This window comes from Plecotus auritus (assembly GCF_963455305.1).
Source record: "Plecotus auritus genome assembly, chromosome: 2".
Classification (NCBI taxonomy): domain Eukaryota; kingdom Metazoa; phylum Chordata; class Mammalia; order Chiroptera; family Vespertilionidae; genus Plecotus; species Plecotus auritus.
This window is the reverse complement of record NC_137771.1, coordinates 161,064,841-161,088,098: the sequence shown is the minus strand read 5'-3', so window position 1 is coordinate 161,088,098 and position 23,258 is coordinate 161,064,841. Positions and strand designations below refer to the sequence as shown.

At 41.2% G+C, this 23,258-nt stretch overlaps 1 protein-coding gene across 1 annotated transcript in view; it reads left to right on the top strand.

Annotated features, from left to right (window-relative positions):
• The window catches only part of USF3 (upstream transcription factor family member 3), a 53,226-nt gene extending 42,290 nt beyond the window's left edge, over positions 1-10,936 (top strand). The window contains exons 6-7 of the mRNA XM_080657934.1: positions 1,059-1,155; positions 4,093-10,936. Coding sequence (XP_080514060.1) covers positions 1,059-1,155; positions 4,093-10,544 — 6,549 coding nt within the window. The 3' untranslated portion in view covers positions 10,545-10,936. The remainder of the gene's footprint in view (positions 1-1,058; positions 1,156-4,092) is intronic.
• The last annotated feature ends 12,322 nt before the right edge of the window (positions 10,937-23,258 follow it).

Sequence of the window (23,258 nt, the reverse complement as noted above, 5' to 3'; positions counted from 1 at the left end):
AGCCGTTCAACCAAAGTATAATATGCTAATGATATGCTAAGGCTGCTCAACTGCTCGCTTTGACATGCATTGACCACCAGGGGGCAGACAGTAAACCAGTCAACCAGTTGCCATGATGTGTACTGACCACCAGGGGGCAGACCCTTTGACCGATAGGTTAGCTCGCTGCTGGGGTCTGGCTGATTGGGACTGAGGGAGATGGGCTGGACATGCCCTGGAGCCCTCCAATGGTCCCTCCCTGGCTGGCCAACCTCCCACCTCCCTCCCCAGCCTGATTGTGCATCGGTGGGGTCCCTTGGCCTGGCCTGTGCCCTCTCTCAATTCGGGACCCCTTGGGGAATGTTGGAGAGCCAGTTTTGGCCCGATCCCACAGGCCAGGTTGAGGGACCCCACTGGTGCATGAATTTGTGCACTGGGCCTCTAGTATATGTATAAAATTCTTCAAAGTCAGGAACTTTTTCTGTTTTGTTTATTATATCCCTAGTGCCTGGGACAGAGCTTGACACATAGTTGATGCTCAATAAATACTTAGTAAATGAAAGATAAGCAGTAGAAGCTTTTGAATATTGGTGCATTTAAAAAAATTTTAAAGATACTTATCACATATCCTATATAATAAGAGCCTAATATGCTAAGTGTCTGACCATTCGACCAGTCACTATGATGCACACTGACCACCAGGGGGTAGATGCTCTGACCGGTAGGTTAGCTTGCTGCTGGGGTCCGGCTGATCGGGACTTGGTGAGACGGGCCGGACACGCCTTGGAGCCCACCCGAGGTCCCTCTCCCAGCCTGCCAACCTCTTGCAGTCCCTCCCCAGCCCTGATTGCGCACCAGTGGGGTCCCTCTGCCTGGCCTGTGCCCTCTCGCAATCTGGGACCCCTCGGGGGATGTCGGAGAGCTGGTTTCGGCCCATTCCCCGCAGGCCAGGCCGAGGGACTCCACCAGTGCACGAATCCATGCACGGGGCCTCTAGTATGTAATAAAATCAACACTTTAAGTTTCTTTGGCAAGGTCTTAAAATGAAGACCTTTTAAATTGTTAATTTTCTTTGGCAGAGCAAGAATATGATCCTGGACCAAGCCTTTAAATATATAACAGAATTAAAAAGGCAAAATGATGAATTCCTGCTTAACGGAGGAAATAATGAACAAGGTAAATATTTTTTCTTTTTGTTTTTTTCCCCAATGTTTAGACCTTTGCATACAGTACAACTTATATTAGGATACAGAAGGCTTTTTGCCCACAGATATTATTAAGACCATGTGTTCAGTGGATCTGGGAGAATAGTGTTGCAGATAAATTCATCTTAGTGAGCAATTCTAAATCTTGCAGGCATACATAACTTTGATTTTGGACTTGTCTCTATTTTTCATGTTTGCTTAACTCAGTGGTCGGCAAACTCATTAGTCAACAGAGCCAAATATCAACAGTACAACGATTGAAATTTCTTTTGAGAGCCGAAAACCGACTTCTGCGCATGGGCTACAAAGTTTCAATCGCACTGTACGTGTGCGCCTGCATGTAGTATTTTGTGGAAGAGCCACACTCAAGGGGCCAAAGAGCCGCATGTGGCTCGCGAGCTGCAGTTTGCCGACCACTGGCTTAACTCATGATATAAGTAATGCTGAATCTTTTTTATTCTAGTTGAATCTTCCAGCTAGGAGGAGCTTATAAGAGGATGTAGAGGGATCCTGCTCAGTATAACTTAAAAACAAGATAAAGATAATGCCTGTGCCAAGACTAAACTGTGAATTTGCTCAAAGGCCAAACCCTCAGTTCATGATTGTTTATATTACATGTAATGTGCGCATCAGACTGCCTAATCATTTAATAATATTTGATCTATAGATAGAAGTGAGTCTTTCTATGTTATCAAGTGAATCTCTTTTTCCACTTGAACTGGAGAATGGGTTTCCTTATAACAGCTGAAAAGAAGAATATCACAGGCAAGTATAAAGCTCAGAGTGGTAGGCCACTGACAGAGCAGAGAGAGAATTTCCTGTGACACCTCAGAAGGTCACATTAAAAGGAGAGAAACAAAGGCAGAATTTGTGGAGGTGGGGCAATGCTGGGCTGTTTATAAGAAACGGGAAGGATACTGGAGAGCATACTTGAAGGTTAGCCTTCAGAATTTCAATTAGATAACAACTTATCCCCTCAAGTAGCTCAGTTGTCTTTTATGGCCCAGGGCCTGGTTATGATGCTGTCAGGTAGCTAGATATATATGTTTGGTATCCATTTTGAGGCACCCTATAAAATGATTTGTAGACTTTTCTAGTGAGAGCTTCTTTGGTTTCACAGCCCAGAGGCTGAGGCAGTCAAGTTACCTTAGGAAAAAGGGAAACTATTGAAAAAAATACAAGTTGCATGAGGGCCAGGAAAAGCTGAACAGCCAGGCCAGGGGTCAGAGCAGCAAAGGAGGCAGCTTCAGGGTGACTGCTTGTCATCTTCGTCATCATCCTTTTTTGGTGCTTTTTTTGTGCATCTGCTCACTCTTCATCTCCCAGTAGTTTTCTCCACATACTCATGGTCCACATGACTATCTAGAACAGTGGTCAGAGCAGTGGTCTTGGGAGTCAGGCCACCTGGGTTTGTGTCCTGATTTCATTTATCACTCAGTACCTCTCGTCAGTTACTTAATCTCTCCAAGTATCAGTTTCCTTATCTTAAAATGAGGATAATTATAGCATCTATCTGGTTAACTTTAGGTAAATTATATAACTACTCTGAGCCTGTTTCTCACATCTGAGAATGATGAAGACAGTAGGTAGTTCCCATCTCATGGTTGTTATGAAGATTAAAAGAGATAATTCTGGTAAAGCTTGGGACTTCAAGTAAATGCTTGCTAAATGTTATGTTATGATTGTTGTTATTGTTATTAAATGAGACAGTGAATGAAAAGTCCCAGGCATATAGTAAGTGTGCAGTAAGTGAGAACAACCATTATTATTTGGTCTATAATAATTATTTTTAAATTTCTAATGTCCATGGCACATTGACAGCTTTTTCCTGTGTCTCTTAGTTTAAATATCCAAGGAAATAATTTTCTAGTCTCAGCTCACCCTTGTCAGGACAGAACTGTTCATTTCAGGCTACCTCATAGGGCATTGGCCTTAAGGATGGGCTGCCTTTGGCAGAGGGAATGGGGAGAGTACCTATCCCTGTGGCAAGACAAGTAGGGATGTACGGGGTCACAGAGCATAAATAGCAGCAGCTCAGGCTGCCCCATTAGTAGGATCCAAGGGTGGGGCTGTCTTCCTTAGAAAGAAACAGGAGTGTAGACATCTCCATTACTCAGTAGGGTAACATACATTGTCCCTGCTAAGGAAAACGCAAGTTCCATTGTTGACGCTTTCCTCCATGTTCTACCACTTTATTTCATACATGTTCTACTTGTTCTCTGTTGTTTCAAAGGGTAAATTAGAAACGAGTTTAATGCCATTTATAAAAGAGACTATTACCACCATAAGTAATGTTAGCTGTTGTAGGCTGTGATATTGATATTCACTGTTATTTTCCTAGCATGTTACCATGATATCAGTATGTCTCCCTTGCTTTACCTTTGTAGATGCCCTATTGGGAATTTTTGAATTGAGGGTTTTAAGATTTCTACATTATGAGTAATTTTTAAAAAAATTATTATTTTTTTTTATTTCAGAGAGGAAGGGAGAGGGAGAGAGAGAAACATCAATGATGAGTGAGAATCACTGATCAGCTGCCTCTTGCATACTCCTTACTGGATATCAAGCCTGCAACCCAGGCCTGTGCCCCGACTTGGAATAGAGCTGAGACCTCCTAGTTCATAGGTTGACACTCAACCACTGAGCAACACCAGCCAGGCTTTTGAGTAATTTTTGACCTTTGAGTTGTTTACCTTTAAAGATATATACTTTTAAAAGATGGGATAGAAGTTTGAGATACCATTCTAAAAAGAAGAAAGAACTTGTATTAGGAAATAGCTGAAGATTCTCAATTGAGGTATTTAGAATGCTAAAGTTAGATTTCACTAGTTTTAGTACACAGTTCTTAAGTTATTGTAAATATTGATGTTTACAGGTAATTGTTTCATTTATATTTTTAATATTGTAGCTGAAGAAATTAAAAAGCTACGTAAACAATTGGAAGAAATTCAAAAAGAAAATGGCCGATATATTGAATTACTGAAAGCAAATGACATATGCTTATATGATGATCCCACAATCCACTGGAAAGGAAATCTTAAAAACTCAAAGGTCTCTGTTGTTATTCCCAGTGACCAGATTCAGAAAAATATTATTGTTTATTCCAATGGGAGTCAGCCTGGTAGCAACAGCCAGGGAGCAGCTGTTCAGGGGATAACCTTTAATGTTGGCCATAATTTACAAAAGCAAACTGCCAATGTGGTGCCAGTGCAGAGGACTTGCAATCTTGTGACTCCTGTGTCTATTTCTGGAGTTTACCCTTCTGAAAACAAGCCATGGCATCAGACCACAGTTTCTGCATTGGCTGCCAACCAGCCTGTTCCTCTTTGTCTTCCGGCTACCATTCCTGCTCAAAATATTCTCAAGCTTGCCACCTCCAAAAGCGATTCACATGTGCTTGGTACCACCAGGGGCTCACTGGTTGCTGTTCCTGTAGGACCTGAACCTTGCCAACATCGGTCCTTGCACACAAGTCTAAATGATCAGAATTCTTCTGAAAATAAGAACGGGAAAGAGAATCCCAAATTATTGAAAAAAACAGTCCCTTGTGCCACAAGCGTCCCCTCTAGCTCCTCAGCAACTACCACTAAAGTGAACCCTGGAGGCAAGTCCTGCCTGAGCACACAGGATTTGAGAAGTGATTTTCAAACCACCTTTGTTGTTTCAGTTACCACCACAGTCTGTTCCCAGCCTCCCAGATCTGCAGGTGATAATGGTCTAATGAGCATTAGCAAGGGTACAGACTCCACAAGCGTTACCGCAGTGGTGGCCCCATCTGTCCCTGGAGGAGGGAAGACCACCGCTCCTGTGAGCAGTCCTTCTGCAAATCCTTTGGATAATGGTTGGACTCTTTCTTGTTCTTTGCCTTCTTCAGCTGTTAGTGCTTCAGATTTGAAAAACATTAATAGCCTTACTCGAATTTCCTCATCTGGAAACACGCAGACAACGTGGACTACTTTGCAACTGGCAGGAAACACTATTCAGCCCTTAAGCCAGACACCGTCTTCTGCTGTGACTCCAGTATTAAATGAGTCTGGTACTAGTCCCACCACAAGCAAGCACAGTAGACATATGGCTACAAGCATCAACTTGAATAATTCCTTTCCAGCAGATGGGCAGCCAGTTGAGCAAGTAGTTGTAACCTTGCCTTCTTGTCCATCGTTACCTATGCAGCCAGTTATTGCCCAGCCACAAGTTAAATCTCAGACCCCCCCAAATATCCTCCCATTGAATTCAGCAATGCAAGTGATTCAAATGGCTCAGCCAGTAGGGACAGCTGTTAAAGCAGCTCCAGCTAATCAAAACGTTATAATTCTTCAGCCACCCAGCACCACTCCATGCCCAACAGTGATGAGGGCAGAGGTTCCCAACCCAACTGTAGGTCAACAGATAGTAATCATACAGGCAGCTAATCAGAATCCTTTGCCACTCCTCTCAGCTCCACCTTCTGGTTCTGTTCGACTCCCTGTCAATGGAGCCAATGCTATAATAGGGTCTAATTCAGTGCAAAATGTTTCGACCCCACAAACTTTTGGTGGAAAGCATCTTGTCCACATATTACCAAGACCTTCATCTTTATCAACATCTAATTCAACACAAACTTTTTCTGTTACCATGTCGAACCAACAACAGCCTCAAACCATTTCTTTAAATGGACAGCTCTTTGCTTTGCAGCCTGTGATGTCTTCATCAGGAACTACAAACCAAAACCCTATGCAAATTATTCAACCCACCACCAGCGAAGATCCAAATACCAACGTTGCCCTGAACACATTCGGCGCTTTGGCCAGCCTCAATCAAAGCATATCACAGATGGCTGGGCAAAGCTGTGTACAATTGTCTATTAGCCAGCCTGCCAATCCTCAAACTATTGCAAATAATCAAACCACCCCAACTAACTGTGCTTCATTAACAGCAACTGTAGTATCTCCCATGACAACAGATATTTCAGCCACACTATCCAGTACTTATAATCTAGTGACTACTCCCTCAGTGAACACTGTAGCTTGTTTGCCTAATGTGAAGTCAAAAAGGTTGAATAAGAAGCCAGGTGTCAAGAAACACTTAGCAGCTAACAAGGCAGCATGCCCCCTGAATCCAGTCAGTGATGTGGGCCAGGTGGAGTGCCCCAGCACTGAAGGCTCAGCAGAGCCACCATGTAATGATGGACTGCTGGAAAGCCCCCCTCTTGTGGTGCCATCTGTCACTATGTCCCAGACAAAAAGTACTGTGAGTGTTTCTGGTTCACATTCTTTGGATGTTCCGAATTTGGAATCGGTGATACCTGAGTCTGTACCCAAATCTAAGTCAGCAGAAGAGTCTAACTCACCCTGCCAAGAATCTATAACAAGTGAGCATTTTGCAGTGGCCCCAGCAAAATCCAAAGATTCTGTCCCCATAGTTGAACAAGAGACATCTCAGGATAAGCCACCAATTAGTCTGGCATTGTCAGATGCTCCCAAATTCGGTACTTCAGCCAATGTGTTGATTCCATCTCCAAATGATCCCCATGTTTTGGTTTCTCAGGTTTCTGGTTCATCATCTACCACAAGCACTACAAGTACTGACTGTGTTTCTGAGGTAGAAATCATTGCTGAACCTTGCGGAGTTGAGCAAGATTCATCAGATAGAATGCAAACTACAGGTCTCTTAAAGGAGCAAGGTTTAACTGCATTGCTGTCTGGTCTTGCTAAAGAAAAAGACCCTCAGAAATCATCTCTTTCAGTCCAGGTGGACCATCCTGACTTTTCTTCAGAAAGTTCTAAAATAATTGATTCAAGTATTGATTTGCATCCCAAACAGGAGCTGTTGCTGATGAACAGTGATGATAGAGATCCAGGACAGCATCATTCCTGCATCCCTGATCAGGAGATTATTCATGGCTCTTTGCTCACCAGTAGGCAGGCTGACTCTCCCATGTCAACCAGCTCGGGTAGTAGTCGTAGTTTCTCAGTTGCATCCATGCTTCCTGAAACAACTAGAGAAGATGTCACCAGCAATGTAACAACTAATACGTGTGACAGCTGTACCTTTGTAGAGCAAACTGATATAGTTGCTCTTGCAGCAAGAGCTATTTTTGACCAGGAGAACCTTGAGAAAGGAAAAGCTGGTACCCAGGCTGATACAAGGGAAGTTACTTCAAAGCCTTCTGAAGCATCACCTTTAGAGGGAGACCAGCCTTTCAAAACACAGGTCTCTAAAGAGAATAGCCCAGGTCAGGCAGAAGCAACACCAAATGAATTTAATTCTCAGGATTCAATTGAAGCAACTGTGGATAGGCCCCTTGAAAAACCAAGTTGTTCGGTAGGAATTAAAACATCAAATGCCTCTTTGCAGGTTTCGAATTCTCAGCCACCAAGCATTACCAGTTTAAGTGTGAATAATCTTATCCATCAGAGCAGCATCAACCATTCTCTCGTCAGCTGTGCTGGATTGTCTCAGACTTCAGAGTCAACAACTGTTTCTGCTACAGTTAATCTGACTGTTTCATCTAGTTCCTATGGCAGTCAGCCTCCTGGACCATCTCTGATGACTGAATATTCTCAAGAACAACTAAGCACTATGACTGGTACTGTACCAACTTCACAGATTCAAGAGCCACTCATAAAGCCAAGTCATGAAAGCCGTAAAGACTCTGCTAAACGTGCTGTCCAAGATGACCTTCTACTGTCTTCAGCGAAACGTCAAAAGCATTGTCAGCCAGCCTCCCTCAGGCTTGAAGGTATGTCCCTGGTTAGCCGAACTCCAGACAGCATTTCTGATCATACTCAAATGATGGTTAGTCAGATCCCTCCCAACTCTTCAAACTCAGTTGTGCCTATTAGCAACCCGGCACATGGAGATGGCCTTACGCGATTATTTCCACCTAGTAACAACTTTGTGGCCCCTGCATTGAGACAAACTGAAGTTCAGTGCAGTTCTCAGCCTTCGGTTGCTGAGCAGCAGCAAAACCAGGCCAGTCAACATCTGCAGGTCCTGCAACAGCATGTTCCAGCTCAAGGGGTATCTCACCTGCATAGTAACCATCTCTACTTAAAGCAGCAGCAACAGCAGCAGCAAGCAGGGCAGTTGAGGGAAAGGCATCACTTATATCAACTGCAGCATCACATACCTCATGCAGAGAGCTCTGTCCACTCTCAGCCCCATAATGTCCACCAACAGAGAACTTTGCAACAGGAAGTTCATATGCAGAAAAAGAGGAATCTTGTTCAGGGCACTCAGGCCTCCCAGCTTTCCTTACAACCGAAGCACCATGGGACTGACCAATCCCGATCCAAGAGTGGTCAGCCACATCCCCACCATCAGCAGATACAGCAACAGATGCAGCAACACTTCGGAAGCTCCCAGTCGGAAAAGAGTTGTGAAAACCCTTCAACTAGCCGGAACCACCCTAACCATCCTCAAAACCATCTCAATCAAGATATTATGCACCAGCAACAGGAGGTTGGAAGTAGACAGCAAGGCTCAGGGGTTTCTTCTGAACATGTAACTGGGCATAATCCAATGCAGAGGCTCTTGACATCAAGAGGCATAGAGCAGCAGATGGTGTCCCAACCAAGTATTGTGACTAGACCTTCAGACATGACCTGTACTCCACACAGACCAGAGAGAAATAGAGTTTCAAGTTATTCTGCCGAGGCACTCATTGGAAAGACATCTTCTAATTCAGAGCAGAGAATGGGTATATCGATTCAGGGTTCTAGAGTTTCAGATCAGCTTGAAATGAGAAGTTATCTTGATGTACCCAGAAATAAGAGTTTGGCCCTTCATAATATGCAGGGTCGTGTGGACCATACTGTTGCCTCAGATATCCGCCTGTCTGACTGTCAGACATTTAAACCAACTGGAGCCATTCAACAGCCCCAGAGTAATTTTGAAGTACAGTCTTCAAGAAATAATGAAATAGGTAACTCTGTATCATCATTGAGGAGTATGCAGTCTCAGGCTTTTCGAATTAGTCAAAACCCTGGTCCACCACCAATTGACCGCCAAAAAAGATTACCTTATCCACCAGTTCATAGCATCCCAGCAGGAAATGCTATCCCACCAAGGGACAGTGAAAATACATGTCATCAAAGTTTCATGCAGAGTTTGCTTGCCCCTCACCTTGGTGATCAGGTCATTGGGAGCCAGAGATCACTCTCGGAACATCAGAGGAATACACAGTGTGGTCCATCCCCTGCAGTTGAATATAATTGTCCCCCAACTCACGAAAGTGTCCATATTAGAAGAGAGAGTGAGAATCAGAATAGGGAAAGTTGTGACATGCCCCTAGGTGCAATTAATACCAGGAACAGCACCTTGAATATTCCTTTTTCGAGTTCTTCCTCAGGAGATATTCAAGGTCGAAACACAAGTCCCAATGTTTCTGTGCAGAAGTCCAATCCCATGAGGATCACTGACAGTCATGGGACCAAGGGCCACATGAATCCTCCAGTCACAACCAACATGCATGGTGTTGCAAGGCCAGCTTTGCCACATCCATCTGTGTCTCATGGAAATTCTGAACAAGGGCCTCCTGTACGTCAAACTAATTCTTCAGTTCCCCAGCGATCAAGGCATCCCTTGCAAGACAGCAGTGGTTCCAAAATTCGTCAACCTGAAAGGAATCGTTCTGGAAATCAAAGGCATAGTAATGTCTTTGATCCGAGTCTTCCCCATCTTCCTCTCTCTGCTAGTGGCAGTATGATTCTTGGACGCCAGCAACCTACTGCAGAGAAGAGAGGAAGTATTGTTCGTTTCATGCCTGATAGCCCTCAAGTACCTAATGATAATTCAGCACCTGACCAGCATACACTATCACAAAATTTTGGTTTTCCTTTTATTCCTGAGGGTGGCATGAACCCACCAATAAATGCTAATACTTCTTTCATTCCACAGGTTACTCAGCCTAGTGCTACTAGAACTCCAGCACTCATCCCTGTAGATCCCCAAAATACTCTACCTTCCTTCTATCCCCCGTACTCTCCTGCTCACCCTACACTGTCCAATGATATTTCGATCCCCTATTTTTCAAATCAAATGTTCTCAAATCCCAGCACAGAGAAGGTAAACAGTGGGAGTTTAAATAACCGATTTGGATCAATTTTATCTCCTCCAAGACCTGTTGGTTTTGCTCAACCAAGTTTTCCTCTTCTCCCTGATATGCCACCAATGCACATGCCCAACTCTCACTTATCCAATTTTAATATGACATCTTTGTTTCCAGAAATAGCTACAGCTCTTCCTGATGGCTCAGCAATGTCACCTTTGCTTACCATCGCAAACTCCTCTGCCTCTGACTCTTCCAAGCAGTCCTCAAACCGACCTGCCCACAACATAAGCCATATTTTAGGTCATGACTGCAGTTCAGCTGTTTAAATACTGATAGACTAAGTGTAAATGTCACAGGTGAGATTACAATTGTATTTGTATGTGTATGCACACATACATGCACATGGAGAGAGAATTGCGTGTGTATGTTTTTGTATAATCAATTTGCAGTTTTCTTCTGAATGTAGGGAAGCTGTGTCAGATGATGCGAATACTGGGTTGTCAAAAACAAATTATCTTTCATTTTTAATTGCATGATGTGCTTTTTAAATTTTCCAAGCAGATTTGCATTTTCAAGTTTGATTTGTAATGTTATATTCCCTAAATATTAATCAGCTGGAAGTTGGGGGAGATCATCTTGGGGTGTGTTGAGTAGTAGGAATGACCTCAATTTTGAACTTTATTGTTGAAAATTTGTAAACTAGTTGAAATAGTTGAGTTGTTCTAAAAAAAAAAAAAAATGCAGATAGTCCTAGAAAACACAATGACTCATAACCAAATGCTGGTTGATGTCAGCATCTAGAACAATTTCTTACCCATGGCATGTATTGAATTAATACAGAATGTATATCCATGGTTAAAGTCAAGCAAATAATTGAGTTGTTTAATCAGCCTTTATTCCCAAGATTTGGTTGAGGGAGGGGCTTCTTTCTTAATTAGTAGTATAACAATTACTTAGTTATCTGAATTTCATGTCCTGTTCTTCAAATTAGGGAGCCATGTTATCCTTTAATGTGCCAAGATCCTTAAAGATAGAAAGTTAAAAAGAAAATTACATATATATTTTTCATGTTGTGCTTGCGTTTTACATTAGCCCTTAAGGATAAGAGCAGTTGTGGAGTTTTGCATGTGTTCAGTTAAAAATTGTTTCATAAGTTGAGTTTTGTTTTCATATTCTCTATTCATTCTATTTATTGATTTTAAAGTAAATTCTTTTACATTTGTTTAATTGGTAGGGACTGATCAGTAAATAGTGTCTTTGGAATCTACAGAGTTATTTGAACCCTACTTTTTAGATATTTCTTTGCAAAGTCTTATGTCTGTCCTTATATTCACTTACTGATATTTTTATTTAAAATATGGCATTGTATATTGCATTATTAGCCTTCATAGTAGAATTATAAGAAGATGAATTTGTTCATTATTTTTCCTGATGGCAGATGAGAAATGGTGCTTCAGAAACCATCTTTATATATGTCTGTATGTTGTGTGTGTGTGTGTACACCCAGATTTTAAAGTATAAACTGGTTGTTTAAAAATAGGCCTGCCATCTGAAATTGGGAAATTGAGACCCAAGACCTGCTGAAGTATACAAAAACTTGATGTGGGGGCTTAAGAAGCCCCACTGAAGTTAATAATAAATCTAAATATATATATATATATGTATATACTCACATTGAATTTGAAAACAAACTAAATCAACAACGATATATGCTCATATTCTCAAACCCACTACTTTTTGTTGTTGTATTCTGCCAAAACTGGATGGAGTGGGAGAGATGCATATAAATTGTTCTGTCTTCTCTGTTAACAAAGTGAACCCAAGAACCAGCATTTTTTGTCCTCCTTAAAAAAGCCTCCTAGGGCTTGGTTAGAGCAGTGACTCCAGTGAATACCTCTTCTAAAGACTCAGCAAAAGGGTCATCTGTGCCTCTTCAACTGTTCTCACCAAACTTTCCCATCCGCTCCTGCTGCTGACTGAAGCAGCCTCCTGGGGGCAAAAATACTGTAAATGAGAAAAGCTTTTGTATTTTCTCCCTTCAAAATGGTCATGGGAAAGAACAGGAGAGCTTCATGAATAAGTTATTCAGCAAAGCCACAGATAAACGCATCATTTAAAACTGTTACTTGAGACAAAAATGTGAGATTTATGACTTCTGTTTTATCTTAACTGAGTTTTAAGCTTTAACATTCAAGTTTTTCTTTGTATTTGAAAGGTCCAGGCTGCCAGTTTCAAGGACAGTTTTCAGTGTGTTTGATTATTTATTATTCTCCTCCCCCCCCGCCGCACCTCTCTTACACACACACACACACACACACACACACACACACACACACACACACACACACACACACACTGGCTAGTGAGTTCTGAAGAACTGGGGACTCTTAGATATAATTGGGACTAAGGTAACAAGGTAAGGAGAAGCTCAATTTGAACTCTGCAATGGAATGGCCTCAAAGCCTGGAACTTTCAGATACTTCTCTGTTGCATTGATTGTATTTTTCTGCTCAGCTCTGTTCAGAGGTAGCATTTACATTTCTCAGAGCTTTCATTCCAGGCATGTAACACCTTGATCCCGAATGAGTCTTTATTCCTAAGTAAGGCTTATTTGACCACCGGAGAAAGGATGTGACCATCTTCAAGTAATTTGACTCCTGCTTACATATAGCCCTAATTATCTTACAGAAATGTGCATATATATGTAAGAGGCCATTTTTCATATGAACTCAATTCTGAAAGTGTTCAGAGCATAGTAATCTTACTTGATTTAAAAGCACAAGTGTATGAGATTTATCAGCAGTATTAAGTATTTGATCATTAGAGCTGCATGATTTGGGGGTGGAATTTATTTTAATATCTATCGATCTCTGGATGTAATATTTGACAAAGGATTGGCAGAGAACCATAACCAATTTTGGTTATAGTAAATTTAATGTTATTCTTGGTTTCTAGTATATGACTATAGAATGTAAAATCATTTCCACAAATAATTTTTTAATTTCTGGAAGTACACAAACTTATGTATGAGATGTAATTGAGAATCATTGATTAAATTAGTTTCTCTTTCAGTGTTGCGAATCACATGGAATCAGTTCCAGAAAGTGGTTGATTCCTCTAAACATTTCACACAGTAACTTCTAATGAGGTGAGAAATTTCAGATTTCTCATCATGTGTAATTTTTAATATGTCAATCATGGATAAATTAAATTTGATGTATTTTTTTTCTTTTTTTGGTACAAACAGGTTGTTTTGGGATGTTTTATACTACTTCAGGAAATTTATTTTTGTTTTTATTGTAAGACCCTTTGGGGATATCAGAGATGGCACCCTTTATCTAAGTAAGGACTGAGAATTCCAGAGTGATCATGCTTTATAAAATTTATGTATTAGAACTGTGGAGAGAGAAAAATGAGGAGAGAATGTTTTTCTGCAGCAATTTTAGTCACATGTCAGGGTGAACTTCAATGAGGGTCAACTTTTAAAATCAGTCTTTTAAAATACAAAATTATTTAAACAAAATTATTTAAAGTTATTTTAAAGATAATTCATTTGCCTTGTTCTTGCCTTCTAACATCAGCCATTTCCTGGAGAGGCTGAAACTTATACTCCAAAAAAAAAAATATGGGAAGACATTTCAATGGGAGTAAAGTCTTAAGAATTTGAGAAAGGATCAAGACTTACAGATATACATCTTCTTAGCTGTACCCTTCCTTTGATACATAGGTACCTAGGCTCTTAATTTCTTCCATCTGCTCCATGTCAAACAGGTGGCAGGGAATCTGGTTATTTCCTTAGCATGATGATTACTCCTTTGCCTTGAAACATTTATTGGGCACACCATCTATTGGGTCAGTGTGTGACAGGAAGTCATACTCCCAAATTAGTGATTCCCAATTCCTGGGAGACCACTATGTCTCCCACTGTATTAAGTGACAATAAGAATTTTTGAAACAAAAGTAAATAAAAATTGATTTAAAATATTGAATATGCCATATAGCTCTGTTCCTTATTTAATGAACCATGTTTTGCCCTGCGTTCTACACTTCCTGTGTGAGCCCATGGGTGTTTCTACCAGTGTCTGTAGGGGACATCAAATGTAGAGTGAGGCAGTCCAGATTTGCTGGTAAGAAGTGTTGAGGACCTTTTTGGACACAATTTCTAGTTCTGCTCACATGCCTCTTCCCTGGTACTGCACTTTACCTGAAACAGTGCCTCTGGTCCCAAGACCAGCCATTGGAACATATTATTCACCCACTCCTCTGTTAAAGCAAAGGACCAGCCAGGATGGTATATGTCAACTAATCAAGCACCGGGAAGACAAGTACAGCTGATGTTTCTCACTATTGCCTTATTCTCTGAGCCATCTTTGATTTCAATCCTATAAACAACTTACTAGGTAGAAGCAAAACTTCTTTTAAACTCAGAGCTTGTATGTGATGGTCATCCAACATCCTTATTTCTAGATTTGCACAAACCCCATCAACCGTAATCTTTTTCTATATCATGCATGTATTTAGATCCTACATAAACATGAGCCAACTTGTGTTGAAAATATTTGGCACAATATCCAAATTGGTGTTTTTTTGGATGACTGCATAATCTTCATTAGAGATTTTATGAGAAATAGAAGATAATTCTTTGTTTGCAATTTAACCTTTTAAAAAAATATCTTATTTTGGGGGACTCAGTTATGTGTTTGGTTATATATAATACTATGTCATAGGAAGTTAATGTTTACTCCATTTTGATCCCCTCTTCACTTTTCTGGATCTCTGTTCCACATCCCCTGACTCTTAAATCAATTTTTCATCTGTGAGGTCATTGAGGCACTGGACTTGATTATATTGGTAACCTATAAGGGGAGTTGAACTGTTGATCTTCCAAGAAGAAAGGGACCAGACAGTGTTGCTTAAAATGCTGCAGTTGTGTTACTGTGAAGAAAAGATTTGCTTCCACTTTTAGCAGGCCATATATATATTCATTTTGGTAAAAATAGGTGGAAAAATCTGAGAACATAATTACCTTCACAAATTATTTATAGATACACTGGGCAAGAAGCTTACTGTAGGGCAGTCACCAGAAAACAAACAAACCCAACTGTAGTGCTTTCAGAAGTGTAATATTTGTATCTATTTCCATGCCAGCATGCCCGCTGCGCACTGTGTCCTATTACTGTAAATCACCTGGTTTATAATTCTAATGGAAACTAACTTGTTTTGTAATGGAATCCAGAGCAGATATGTATAATATGACCAGGATTGTCCTACAGTTGTAAATAAGAATAGGTCCTGTTTATTTTGACATCTTTTTACAAATGCATTGTATTAGGGTGTGAATATTCTGAACCATGCTCTTGTTTAAAGTTTTGAAATTTTTATTGGTAAATGTAACATTTTAATGGTTGTAATAATTATTTGTATAGATATAAATATAGTATTTTATTTAAGAAAATAAACTTTGCATTTTTGCATTGTGAATTCTCTCTCTTTTCTGATAATCCCATGTGACACTTCAAGCCTGGTATTAAAACAACTTCTCTTGCAAACTAAAGTCTCATATTCAAATAACCTTTAAATTTTGCCAAAGTGTCTGAAAATGACACCATGACACATTTCCCCTGGGGATTATGTTCCTGATCAAAGAATCAACTTCAAATATCATAATTATGATTAGCACTATATCTTTAGAGCAAACTGTACACCTCTATGCTATTGTAAAAGATAGAATTTCAGATCTGGAAGAATATTGAGAGATTATTCCATTTACACTCTCCTCCTTGCATATTATAGTGGAGAAAATGGATGCAAGCACTTTGGGGCAAGAATTAGCTCTTTCATTACAGCCACATCAACTTAGTCCAATCTTACCAGCATGAAGTTTGAGGGGGGGAAATGTTGCAGAGGACTTGTATAGGATAAAGCTACATAAAATGTAAATGCCTATAAGTCAAACTATTGTGTAGGGATAGTCTACAGATGTGATAAGAATATAAATTAGGGAAATGATAAACTCAAAGTTCAGGATAATGGATACTTCTTAGAAGGAAAGGGGATAGTATCAAGAACATTGGTATGTTCAATTGAATTGGTTAGTGGATATGTGGGTGTTTATTTCATTTACACCTTAAGTTTTTGTCTTATGAATGTATAAAATATATCCCAAAATTGAAACAGGTAAAGTGACCTTCGGGATCATTTACTCCCACATGGGCTGTAGGAAACTAGTACAATATTCTTGTCTCAGCTTCTTAGGAGTTAAGATTAAAACTCAGTATTCTGACTATTCAGTATTTAGTGTTTTTTCTATTGCACACTGCCTCTCATACAGAGGTCGTGGATGTGTCATATTTTTATTACATGGGGAGCCCTAATATGCCCTAAAGGTTGTAAAACCCATAGAAATGTGACCACCATGCATAAATTCAATCTCCTTAAGATGAATGCAAGTTATAACAGCTATGTAAAGTTTGCTGGCTTTCCAGTTTACTTACATGTTTGAGGGGAAATTATTTTAATTACATATCTCCTTAAAAAGCTATGCAGGGGATTTTCACTGTAAGGTAGGATGTAGGAGTGAGTGGCAGATCATCAGCCCCACAGCAACAACTAGAACAAAAAGATAAGTTAGAATAATCATATTTGAAGACATACTAAAACCCGTCAACTATAAGATATACCAATTGGTTAACATGGCAAAGAGTTCACTGATACGATTTCAAATTCCACATTGCAACTTCGGGAAACTACCATTCTTAATTTTGGTGTGGTATCAAGGAAGTATAGCTACAATTATCTGGAAAGGCTATTAACTTTTCCAACTACATATTTCTCTAAGGCTGGATTTTCTTCATATACTTCAAGCAAAATGCATACTGCAGCAGAGTAAAGGCAGAAACTGACCTGAGAATCCAGCTGTCTTTTATTAAGCCAGATATTAAATAGGTGTACAAAAATGCAAAACACTGCTACTATTCTCACAATTTTTTGTTTTCTTTTGAAAAATAGTAAAAATTTTATAAAGTAAAATATTTGTATTATGTAGTGGGTTTGTTGCTATCTTTAAATGAATATTTTAAATTTTCTGTTTTTATTTCTAACATGGTAAATATTGATAGATATAATTTACATAAACATCTTTGAGGTTCTCAATAATATTTAGGACTATACATGGATCCTGAGACGAAACAATTTGAGAATTAGTGTTCTAGAAAAAAAACCGTAGGAAATATTATCTGAGCATAACCATAAAAGAAAAGATTGTTATATTGGACTTTATTAAATTTAAGTATTTCTCTTCAAGTCACAGACTGGCAAACATTAAATGTATCAAAAAGGAAAAGCCTCATGAGTTGATTTTTAAAAAGTTGGCAAAAAACTTGAAAACATTCTTTACATAAATGGCCAAGAAGCCTAAGAAAAGGTACTCGACACCAGCAGTCAGAGAACTGCAAAATAAAATGAAATGAGATGCCATTACTCTCTCACCCAGAAAGGCTAAAATGGAAAGAACTGACAAGTGCCAAGTGTTGGCAAAGATGTGGAATAACTAGAACTCTCATCGGTGATAATGAAAACTTTGGAAAATTGTTGGCAGTTTCTTTAAGACTAAAGACTTATTTACTCTACCCCGGAAAATAATGTTTGTATAAGTTCACCAAAAGATATGTGTAAGCCAAAACCGGTTTGGCTCAGTGGATAGAGCGTCGGCCTGCGGACTGAAGGGTCCCAGGTTCGATTCCGGTCAAGGGCATGTACCTTGGTTGCGGGCACATCCCCAGTGGGAGGTGTGCAGGAGGCAGCTGATCGATGTTTCTCTCTCATCGATGTTTCTAGCTCTCTATCCCTCTCCCTTCCTCTCTGTAAAATATCAATAAAATATATATTAAAAAAAAAAGATATGTGTAAGAATGTTCATAGAAGCTTTCTTACAGTAGCCCCAAACTGGAAACAAACCAAACATCATCAATAGGAGGATGGATAAATGAAATGTCATATTCACAAAATGAAGCTACTTGTACACACACAGATGAATCTCACAGACATTATATCAAGGGAAAGCTACCAGACAAAAAATATATATTTTTATTGATTTCAGAGAGGGAGGGAGAGATTAAAACATCAAGGATGAGAGAGAATCATTGATCTGCTGCCTCCTTCACACCCCTACTGGGGATCAGGCATGTGCCCTGCCAGGGAATTGAACTGTGACCTCCTGGGAATTGAACTGTGACCTCCTGGTTCATAAGTCAGTGTTCAACCACTGAGCCACACTGGCCTGACTGGAAACCCAGCTTTTAGCTGTGGTTGTGCTGTGCATTTCTTGCTTGGTGGTGTTTTCTCATGTGGTTTAATCACATTCAGATCTGTAGTTTGGAAAAAGGCTGAAGCCAGATTGTAGTGGTGGAGAACTGACTGCCTCAGGGAAGTTTTCTGGGAATGCATGACTCAACTAGGTTAAATCCCATTTTTTAAAATGTTGCTGAATGGTGAATGTGCAAATTCACAAATATTTTTTTAAAAGCCTTAGAGACAGGTTAGCATAGGAGAGGAAAATTGGTTAGTATTTTAGCGTTTCAAACCATCACATTGCTTTTTTGTCTTACTTATGGACAAATTTAGAAACACTTAGCACCATTATCATTGTACCCCAAATGAAGAGTTATCATTTTACAGTTCAATGCAGGCTATTTCCTCTGCCTCAATTTGGCAGATGGAACCACTCCTTTACAGGATGGGAGGGTTGGGCCCAGCCCTGAAAAACAAAAATGGGTCAGCCATCAATTGGAGGCATAGATTCTGCCTGATCTACTGAGCCAGCATGGATTCGTTTCTGAAGCAGCTTTGGAGGATTTTTTTATTCTTGACAGTTTTTTTGTTGTTTGTTTTTGTCTCCGAATGCTTTTTAGGAATAAAAAAACACCATACATTCCTGTGCTTTCTTTCCATTGTTAATTTTGTTTAGGAACTAACAGGCTCCCAGTGGTAACCTGACATCTTATACAACACATATTTTAATCTAAAATGAGTCCCTCAGTCTATAGCCCTTTGCCAAGTGCAATCATCGAATTTATATAAAGGTCTTTGGTCTTAGCTTTACAAGCTTAGAAATGGGAGCAGCAGTCCTTATACAAATCCAGCTGTTCCAGTTTAGAGAGCCAAAATGATCCAACACTGTAGTTTTATTGGTTGGCTTTCCTAAAAGCACAGTAGGCTTCACTGTTACTCAGGTTTATATAACAGACACGTATCTTCTGAGTTTTGGAAAACTTTCTCTTCTTTTAATATGTTCAGTAGTTATGTAATTTTAGGCTGTGTGTTTTACAGATATAGATACATGCACAAATAAAAGTTGAATCATCATTGCACCACAATCTGTCTTTCTTTTCTCTGGTCTTGTTACTTAAACTACTAATTTTTGACTACTAATCCAGATTTCTGCACTATTCGCTTCATCTAGGGAACAGTGACTTTCCCTATGTTTCATTTTCTCCATCTGGGAAATAGTAATAATACCGACTTCATGGAGGAGGTGTTTTCAGGATTAAATATGGTAATGTTTGTCAAGTCTTTGGCAGACAGCCTGATGACAGCTGTCAACTGTTTTAGTGATCAGTTCTGCCAACTTTAATCTTCTAGGCGTTGGAGATGGGAATTGAGGGCAATAGTTTCCTATAGTAAGATTCCAATAAAAGGGCAGACCTAGCACCCCAGTGCCAAGCATGTTCTTCAGCAGGGGGGATTGTTGCAATTCCTAAGAATTAGGGAGATGGTGCCATTCTCTTCTTGGAGCTCTTTGCCCACTTGCAATTAACAAATTATAATTATTTGTTTCATGTACATCTTCCCTTTTGAATGTTTTTTTATTGATTTTCAGAGAGAGAGAGAGAAAAAGGGAGAGGGAGAGAGAGAAACAGATGAGAGAGAACCATCGATCCGTTGCCTCCTACATACTCCTTACTGGGGATTGAGCTTGCAACCTGAGGAATGTGCCCAGACCTGGAATCGAACCAGCCACCTCTTGGTGCATGGGATGATGCTCAAGCAACTGAGCCACACCAGCTAGGGCACATCTTCCTTTTTGGACCATAGACCCCATGATGGCAGAAACTCTGTGTTTTGCTCATTGCTGGACCTGCTCAGATATTTCTTGATTATTGGCTGAAGCAGTATTTCTGATTCTACATAACTGAACAGAGAAGTAGCAAGGAAGTAGAGGATAAAGGGGAAATAGACTCCCAAAGAGTAGGGTGCTTTACAAGGTGCCCCATGTTAAGAGAGCAGTGAGTGAACCTCAAGACTGGATTTGTTCTCTTCCTTGAAGGGGCCTACCTAGAACCAGGTACTGAGCCTTGCAAAGGCTCAGATAAGCAATGTAATAAAAAAATCATGCCCTAACCGGTTTGGCTCAGTGGATTGAGTGTTGGCCTGTGGGTTGAAAGGTCCCAGGTTCAATTCTGGTCAAGGGCATGTACCTTGGTTGCGGGCACATCCCCAGTAGGAGGTGAGCAGCAGGCAGCTGATCCATGTTTCTCTCTCATCGATGTTTCTAACTCTCTATCCCTCTCCCGTCCTCTCTGTAAAAAAATCAATAAAATATATTTTAAAAAATCATGAAAAGGCCCTAGCTAGTTTGACTCAGTGAACAAAGCGTCAGTCTCTCGAACAAAGGGTCCCGGGTTTGATTCTGGTCAATGGCACATACCTTGGTTGCGGGCTCTTCCCTGGCCCTTATCAGGGTGCAACCAATCGAAGTGTTTCTCTCATATTGCTGTTTCTCTCTGTTGTTCCCTCTATCTTCCACTTTCTCTAAAAAAATCAATGGAAAAAATAACCTCGAATGATATTTTTATGAAAAAATCATAAAAAGAAAATAAACTTTTTTCTCAGATAGCAATGTTATAGCTTCTTAAAATAGAAAGCTTTTGATTATTTTGGATAATCTTTCATTTAAAAGACTTAGATTCATGAAGAATGTTGAGTTAGAGGAAATTAGGGGCCCAGAAGTTAGGCATCATGGGATTGTATGCCCGATTTCTCTTGTCCTCACATAAAAAACTTTCACTATTTAAACATCTTGTTACCTAAATTATAACTTTAGTGCTGGGATAAGAGATGGGCATCCAGACTTTAGCACTTGACTAAAATGTGACATGACTTCAAGGCTGTTCTGTGCTAAAATATGGTGATCAGCTATAATTGATCCCCAGAGAAATGATGTCTTAGATGACAGGGAATTCAAGGCAATTAAAAAAAAAAAGTAGACTAGAACCAAGGAATTTGTTAAAATGTAGAGTTCAGGGGTAATTATGAAATTGAATCTGGAGATATTTAGGAAGAGGGCAGAGCTCCATTTCCCTAAGATTTGGGGGAGTAAAGGACAATTCTGTGCGAATGATTGGAAACACTTCATGTTCTTTGTATTTCAATGGGCATAGAAAGACCACACTTCAGGAAAGCCGTACGAGGAATTCCAACCCCTCCTTGGAGTTCAGAGCAGCCGTCCTTTGCAGAGTCCTGTCCGAGTGAAAACTCTATCACTGTGGCCTTTTAGACACTCAGAGGTGAAGCTAACCTGGGACTCCTGCCAAGCCTATCTGAATTCCTTTGTGAAGGCCTAAGGTTAGGTGCCTTGACATCGAGGAGATGTCAAACTGAGCCCCACTGGTACATCGTCTCCAAACAGATTTAAAAACAAAATTAAAAACCGGGCAGAATTGTGGTGAGCAAGGTCATTTCAAAACCCGAGGGACCTCCCTTGCTTCCTCCTCCTGGGACCTGCTTTGTCAGTGCAGGCAGAAGCCCTGCTCCACAGGAGCTGACCACCCGGACATTTGGTGATGGGCTGATGGGCGGGGAGGATGGGGAACAGTTGCACACGGCGCCCCCTGCATCGGTAGTAATAGCTGCTGGAGAGAGGAGGCCAGCCGGGGTGGAGCAGGCCGTGGCGAAGAGTGGCATCATACCCAGCCCCACTTCCCTCTTGGCCCTAGCTGTGGTAGCAACTTTTCATCTGAGTTGGAATAAAAGTACAAAGGGCCAGAGGCAGTGAAATGCAGCAAGGGGCGAGGAGGGGTGGGGCTGGGAGGGTGGATAGCTCTGAGCAGTATCTCTGCAGGTGAGGCCTCCCACTCCCTGAGGGCCTCCAGGAACCCGCAGGGCGGGGAACAGAACAGCTGGTGTCAGGAGGGAGACACAGCGGGGAGAGATCTGCTCTGGCCCTGCCTGCCCGTGGTGCTGGCTGAGGCCATTCTGTGTGGGCAGGGCTCCTGGTGCTCTGCACACCGCCACCTTTGTCACGCTCAGGTAGTGTCACCTGGATGGGAAGGTGGGAATCAGAGGGTTCAGGCAACTTGCCGGGGGTCCCACGGCGAATGTATTCGGACTAAAGTCTGATGCAAGGATCCTGCTCCGACTCTGCAGTTCCTTCTATGAAGAACGTTTATCGTTCTCTCCCTTCGCCCCAGGTTTTACCTGGAGAGACTGTCTCCCGGAATGAGAAACATGTGGGCATTCCTTGCTTTACTGGCCGTGCAGCTCGTGGCCCCGCAGAGCATTCCAGTGGCTGTTTGGAGCTGAAGGAAGCAGCTGCTGCTTTCTCTGCCCCAGGAGCTGGCCGGGTGATGTTGGGTCACGGAAAGTCCCTTCCTCAGATGGATCCCGCGTCCCCCTGGCTCCCGCCGGTGCTAAAATAACCCGGGCTAAGCCGCAACCATCCAGCACCGGCAGGTGCGTGGCCTCGTGGCCTCGGCAGCGTTCCCCTGAGGTGTGAAGAGGCTATTTCCCTGTGCACTGTCCTGCCCCCCCCCCCCCCCCCCCCCCCCCCGCCGCCCCATCGCAGTCCTGCTCCAGCTGAACTGCTCTTATTACTTCTGGGCCTGCTCTGCCAAGACCCGCCTTGTAGGGGCTGTTTTTCTCCAATTACCCTCCTGTTGACCTCGGCGTTCAGAGTTGCCTTCCCTTCCCCTGTCAAGAGTGAAGTCCATGAGCACAGGCATTGTACTACATAGGGAGAGGGGCCCATCGGCTCTGAAAAATTC